Source organism: Saprolegnia parasitica (genome assembly GCF_000151545.1).
Source record: "Saprolegnia parasitica CBS 223.65 unplaced genomic scaffold supercont2.143, whole genome shotgun sequence".
Lineage (NCBI taxonomy): Eukaryota > Oomycota > Saprolegniomycetes > Saprolegniales > Saprolegniaceae > Saprolegnia > Saprolegnia parasitica.
The window spans coordinates 3245-9034 of NW_012156537.1; the positions used below are offsets into that span (position 1 = coordinate 3245).

Sequence of the window (5790 nt, forward strand, 5' to 3'; positions counted from 1 at the left end):
CGTGCAATAATCGTCATACTAGTAGTTGATACATACTTGATACAGTACATGTTTTGATACAAAATCGATAAAGTATCAAGTATGTATCAACTACTAGCATGTCGATTATTGCACGCTGCATAGACATAATGACCACCATAGTTGGGTATTTGGACTCCCCGAACGATTTACAATATGATGGTATCGAAGCGAGAGACTTCATTTTTTTCTTCAAAGTCGGCATGCATCGCCCTCAGCTTGCGTCTGCAACACATTTATCCGGATAAAAACCGGATAACGTATTAGAATGCACCATTCCAGAAACTGCACGTGCCTTCTGCCTTCGAGCACTTCCTACCGGTATGCGGTTATCGTGGCGTCACACGGAAATTCTCTGGCATCATGCAAGACGATGCATTCCGCGCTAGTGAAAGACTAGCCCATAAAAATGTGTCACGCTCTAGCACTAATAGCTGTTGGCACGAGGACAGTACTTTGCAGCGTCATCATGCTCCGCCGCCAGCCACGCGACCCAGACGCTAAAATCACTGACGACGGAAACGCAGCGATGGTGAGCCACACATCGTTGCACCACCAGATTCAACGCGTTTCTAGCTGACTCACAATATCCCCCAGCCAGCTCTTTCAAAGACACTACGCGGCTGCATTGAGCACGCGGCGTCCAATTACAGTGTACATGGCACCAGTCTTCATATATCGATACTAAGCCCAAGCAGCGATTCTAAGAGTACTGTGGTCAGGCGGGCCGACGTGTGATGGATTGAGTGCCGGAATTACCTATGCAAACACATAACCTGTCAAATGCAGAGAGAACAAGGTATCTGGAACCTGTATAAAATAATTTACCTACAAGAATGTATCAAGAGATCCCAATCTTTCAACGGGAAGCAAGCATGGACACACGCGTCCTCGCGAAGGAAGCCGCCCTGGGCAAGATGCAAGCTACCCTCGGCAAGATGCAAACGCCGGATGAAGAGATGTCGGCGAAGACACCCGCGAAGCAGGCCCTTCATATGACCATTTGCAACATGGACCTCGTCGACGAGGCCCTTCCGGAGGTACGTCTTCCTTCCCGACATGCACGAGATCCTACTACATCTTTGTCTAGGTGGAACAGGACTCGGAGGACAACGAGCCTGGCCTCGCCCTTCTGTTCAAGTGGAACGATATCGACATGCCAGCGTTCCTCGACGCTGTCAACGCTCCAGCGAGCAGTGGCAACCTTGCCCCCCCGTTCTGGATGAAGACGCTGCCTCCGAACGTCTCGTTTACTTCGTTCACAAACGATCTCTTTGAACAGCTCAAGCCCAACGCCGCCGACGACCGCGTGGCGCCGGGGTGGATTGCACCCAACACCATTAAAGAATACGGAGCCATTTTGGCAGCGCTGCGCGAAGTCGAAGCCGATCCGTTTATCCAGGCGGCCATGGCGGCCGTGCCACTGGACAATTGCTTGGCCGAGACGTACCACGTGACCTTGAGTCACCACATCCACCCGAATGACCGCCACGCCCCACCGACGCCGTTGCGCCGCGTGTTCCTCTAAGCGCGTCGACCAACATGACGATCGATTTTATCGCAAAAGACGCAGCTACAACCGGCATGTGTGTGCATCGATGCTCCCATTGCATTCATAGAACCGCTAGCACAAGAGCTTGCAGTGAGATATCACTCACGCACGCCTGCCTGCAAGCACTACACACCTTGATGGATCTCTCAACTAAACGATCATCGCATTAGTCGACAACATTACCAAAGCACACGGCGCAAGGGCGCTGGAGGGGCTACGCGACCCAATGGACCGCCCATGGGGCGAGGTTGGTGGGCTTTGTCCGTCAAATGGAACGTGTCGGCCAAGTGTTGACCTTCTGGCACCGCCGCCATGGCCGCTTGGATGAACGGATGGACTTCAACATCGCGCAGTCGAACGCCAATCTGGTGGTAACTTTCAAGCGAGTTGGGTGCGATCCAGACCGGCGCCACTCGGTGAGCGGGAGCGTTCGGCTTGAGGTGCTCGAACAAGTCGTCGGTGAACGAGACAAAGGTAACGATGTGGAGCTGCGCTCGCATCCAGACGGGGATGCTAAGGTTGCCGGCAGCAATCTGGGCGTTGAGAGCGTCAAGAAACGTTGCCATTGCTGTCATGTTCCACTTGAAAAGCACGGCCGGGTTGCCGTCGTCGACCACAATATTTTTTAAGTGCTGCTGCAGCTAGAGAACGTCGTGAAGCTGAGTGTGTGGGAAGGAAGACGCGCCTGTGGAAGGGCGTCGAGGTACGACGTCGCGCCGACGCGGCTCGTTTTCGTGCGAATTGTCGTCATCAGGGATAGAATCCCGGCCTGCTCGTGCGGCGTCTTTTCGGTTTGTGGTCTCCAGTTTACTACAGTTTGAGGGAAACCAGCCGTTGAGCGACGAGACGTATCGATAGTTGGTGTTTATTGACAGCTCGAGACCGTCATAATGCTAGGTGAGGACATCGTTGACTAATGCGTGTGTTTACGAGGACAACGCGGGAAAGGCGGCATGACGTTCATCGAACGAATAAAGACGCAGATGTGCGAAAGAATTGTTTCTTAACGTTAGCACGTTGACGATCATAAAGCTGAATCTAGCAGTCACTGCACAGCGGGTCTCGATACATCCTGTCGCTCAACAGCACATTTTGGAGTTTGGGCATTTGCAAGCAAGCCACCGCAGGACGCCTCAAAGTGCCGCTTGTGATCGACATCAAGATGAAGCCGCAACACCACAACACTGGTACGCCTTCCTTCCCAGCTCACAGAATCTCAAATCTCTCTACTAGCTACCGGTACTAGTACAACAGTACTCGGACGATGATGAGGTCGACGACGTCGTCGAAAAGGCCATCAGCATTACCCTTCTCTTCGAGTGGAACATAAACAGCGATATCCGCGTTCCTCGATGCTGTCAACGCCCAAATTACCCCCATACCCGTCTGGATGCAAGCATTCTTGATCACTAAAGTCACATTCATGACCAAGATGCTCGAATATCTCAAACCGAACACTAGCAACCACACTCTCTGCATTCCCGACGAGATCAAGGAGCGAGTACGCGAAGCCCGCAGCATCGATGATGATGATGTACGTATGTCGTGCTTGCACGGAAGAGAGTTCAACCTGAGCATGTGGATATCTTCACTTTCTGCCATTGAAGTGAGCTCATCTGCTCCATGCATGGCATCCAAGACAACACGAGACAGCAGGCATCTTCTTTATTACTACTGCGCGTGCATTGACACTTCAGTCGCACAAAAACACACCTGTCGTCCGTTGTCGTTGCGCGGTGCGCTTAGCTCGACGCGGAGAAGACGTACGGCTTGGCGTTGCGGAACGTCGACATGTCGCGGATCGAGTTGGAGTGGAACTTGTACTCGATGAGCGTGTTGGAGTCGAGCATGAGGAGCTCCTTGAGCTTCTCGCTGCAAACATCGCGTCAGAAAAGATGTCGAATAAGACGTGGTCGAAGGAACGTACCCGATCGCGAACCGAGCGCTGTCGTCCGTGTTGTCGGCGTTCCAGACCTACTCGCAGTCGTTCGCCAACGTGTCAAGAAAGGCTATCAGGTGTACCGAGATCATGTCTTCCTTGGAGCGGATCGCCATGGCGATGCCAACGACGTTGAGCGTCTCGAACGCCTCGCCGACCGCGGCGAAGCAGAGGTCCTGCCACATCTTACCGAGGACGTTGGCCTTCTTCTTGATCTTGAGGATCCAGCAGCCGCCGTTCGGGAAGGCCTATCGACACGCGTTGATACCACCCGATGCCAACAAAGTCGATGACGCACTTCCCACATCGGCGCGCAGTTGGGCGCATCGCGGAACAAGTACAGGTTCGTGTCCTTGTTGAGCTGCGACGGGCGCTTCACGTGCACATAGTGGCTACCAGAACGTCATGAGCCCACTTCGTCCATCACGCAATCTTCGTACCGCCAAAAGTCTTCGACCGTGCCAAAGGCAGCGATCTTCTGCAAGTTCGACTGGTAGGTGCTAAAAGCCGTCATGAGCCTCGAATAAGCATGCAATCAGAACGTACTCGAGGTCGGTGCGCTTGGGCAGCTTGCGGTCATACCTACATTTGCGCATGAGCAGTGGCCGACAGACGTGTGGCCGTCGTACCACAAGCACCAGCCCGTCTGGAGGCTGTGCTCCTCGTCGGCAGCAGCGTCTACAGAGGCCATGAGCATCCACCCGAGCTACGTCAGGTCGTACCGTGCTTCACTTGGGCGTCCGTGGCGGCCATCGTACAATTATAAGGTCCCTCCTCCAACCATGCAAAAACAGACCAATCACGCGCAGGCAATCGCGTCGCGCCAATCACCGGCGAGAATGCTATTGCGCAGGGGCCCCATGCAAACGGGCGCACGTGTGGCATACATACACTTGATTAATATATGCTTGCATTTTGGGACCCCCCTGGTCGAGCACAAGAATGCAGGTAACCGCTGAATGATGGACAGTGGAACATCTCGAGATCGTCCATTGCGATCGATCGAGGGCGATGCGCCGCATTCGACACCAGTTCTCACATACATGGCGCCAAATGGACAACTGGCGAGGGTAAGTGCGTAGGTTGACGCTATGGTTAGCGTCTATGGCTACCCCTGGCCTTGCAGACGCCGGCAAGCTGGGTGTCTGCGTCCTGGGCGCCACAACATCTAGGAGTGTGCATGGATTGGACGTTGCCTGGCTGGCTTACACTCAAGCTTAGCATAATTGTCGTACTACTTGGTCATGTACGGTCGATGCGCAAGCGAGTCCTTGTGCCAACTCTCATTGCCGCCAGTGTGGACTTTACACTTCAATTGAGACGAATACGATAAACATTGAAAGAAAACATTTAAATAAACGTGGCATTTGTATGCAATATTAAACAAAATGGACCGTGGTCCATCGTAACTGCCTGACGCACTTCGTGATTTGCAAGCATCCGCATGGAGCATCCGCTTGTGCCGATCCCGGTGCTCTTTGGTCCGACCGAGTATGCATCGCCCCGCGTCTCGCCGGACGGCGCCCACCTCGCGTACCTGGCGCCGAGCAGCAATGGCATCATGAACCTCTTCGTGCGGCCCAGCTCAGGTAGCGCCACGGCGGTCCAGCTCACGACCGAGGCGAAGCGCCCGATTCGGTTCTTTCGCTGGGCGACCAATGGCACGCATGTGCTGTACGTCCAGGACGAGGACGGCAACGAGCGCTTCCATCTCTTTGCCGTTCACATTGCGACGGCGACGACGACCGACCTCACGCCACTCGCACACGCCAAAGTGCTCACCACGTTCCCAATGACGTCGTTCTACAACCACATCAACCGGCTCACGAGCGAGCGCTTCCCCGACGACGTCGTTATCGGCATCAACGACCGCGACCCGAAGCTCTTTGACGTCTACCGTATCAACGTCGTGACAGGCGAGAGAACGCTGCTGGCCGCCAACACGGAGCGCGCCGAAGCGTGGATCGTCGACACCGACCTTGTCGTGCGTGGCGCCGTCTCACCCGCGGACGGCGTCGGCGACAAAAGCTGTGCGTCCGTGACGACGCTGCGAGCCCGTGGCGCGAAGTGGCACGCTGGGGCCTCAACGACGACGTGACGCCGCTCCAGCTGAGCGCCGACGGCGCGGGCATCTACGTCTTGACGTCGCTTGACGGCAGAGACAAGTGCACGCTCCGGCTCGTCCTCCTCTCGACGATCGATGGCTCGGAGCTACGCACGTTGGCGCATCACCCGAAAGCAGACATTGGCGACGTTGTCTTTGGTATCGACGGGTCGCCCG

General features: G+C 54.9%; 4 protein-coding genes across 4 annotated transcripts in view; 2 read left to right on the plus strand and 2 right to left on the minus strand.

The window, feature by feature from the left end:
* The first annotated feature begins 861 nt into the window (after nt 1–861).
* SPRG_14884 (hypothetical protein) lies at nt 862–1560 on the plus strand. Its single transcript, XM_012354023.1, has 2 exons — nt 862–1058; nt 1109–1560. Exons 1-2 carry the CDS (start codon nt 894–896, stop codon nt 1544–1546), a joined length of 603 nt encoding a protein of 200 aa, XP_012209413.1. The 5' UTR covers nt 862–893; the 3' UTR covers nt 1547–1560.
* Nucleotides 1561–1749: 189 nt separating this feature from the next.
* Nucleotides 1750–2145, minus strand: SPRG_14885 (hypothetical protein; the record flags this gene model as incomplete). The annotated part of the gene is made up of 1 exon (XM_012354024.1): nt 1750–2145. One exon carries the CDS (start codon nt 2143–2145, stop codon nt 1750–1752), a length of 396 nt encoding a protein of 131 aa, XP_012209414.1.
* Nucleotides 2146–3233: 1088 nt separating this feature from the next.
* SPRG_14886 (hypothetical protein) lies at nt 3234–4262 on the minus strand (the record flags this gene model as incomplete). Its single annotated transcript, XM_012354025.1, has 8 exons — nt 3234–3442; nt 3498–3544; nt 3593–3757; nt 3808–3901; nt 3950–4009; nt 4056–4091; nt 4139–4187; nt 4232–4262. The coding sequence occupies 8 exons, from the start codon at nt 4260–4262 to the stop codon at nt 3313–3315; spliced, it is 612 nt and encodes a 203-aa protein (XP_012209415.1). The 3' UTR covers nt 3234–3312.
* Nucleotides 4263–4953: 691 nt separating this feature from the next.
* SPRG_21469 (hypothetical protein) overlaps nt 4954–5790 on the plus strand; it is a gene marked incomplete at both ends in the record, with an annotated part of 2002 nt that continues 1165 nt past the window's right edge. The window contains 2 exons of the mRNA XM_012354049.1: nt 4954–5493; nt 5538–5782. Of these exons, the coding sequence (XP_012209439.1) occupies nt 4954–5493; nt 5538–5782 (785 nt within the window). The remainder of the gene's footprint in view (nt 5494–5537; nt 5783–5790) is intronic.

Coding starts and splice junctions, on each gene's coding strand:
- SPRG_14884 (XM_012354023.1), top strand. CDS start 894: ATGGACACACGCGTCCTCGCGAAGGAAGCCGCCCTGGGCAAGATGCAA. Junction 1,059..1,108: donor TCGACGAGGCCCTTCCGGAG/GTACGTCTTCCT, acceptor ATCTTTGTCTAG/GTGGAACAGGACTCGGAGGA.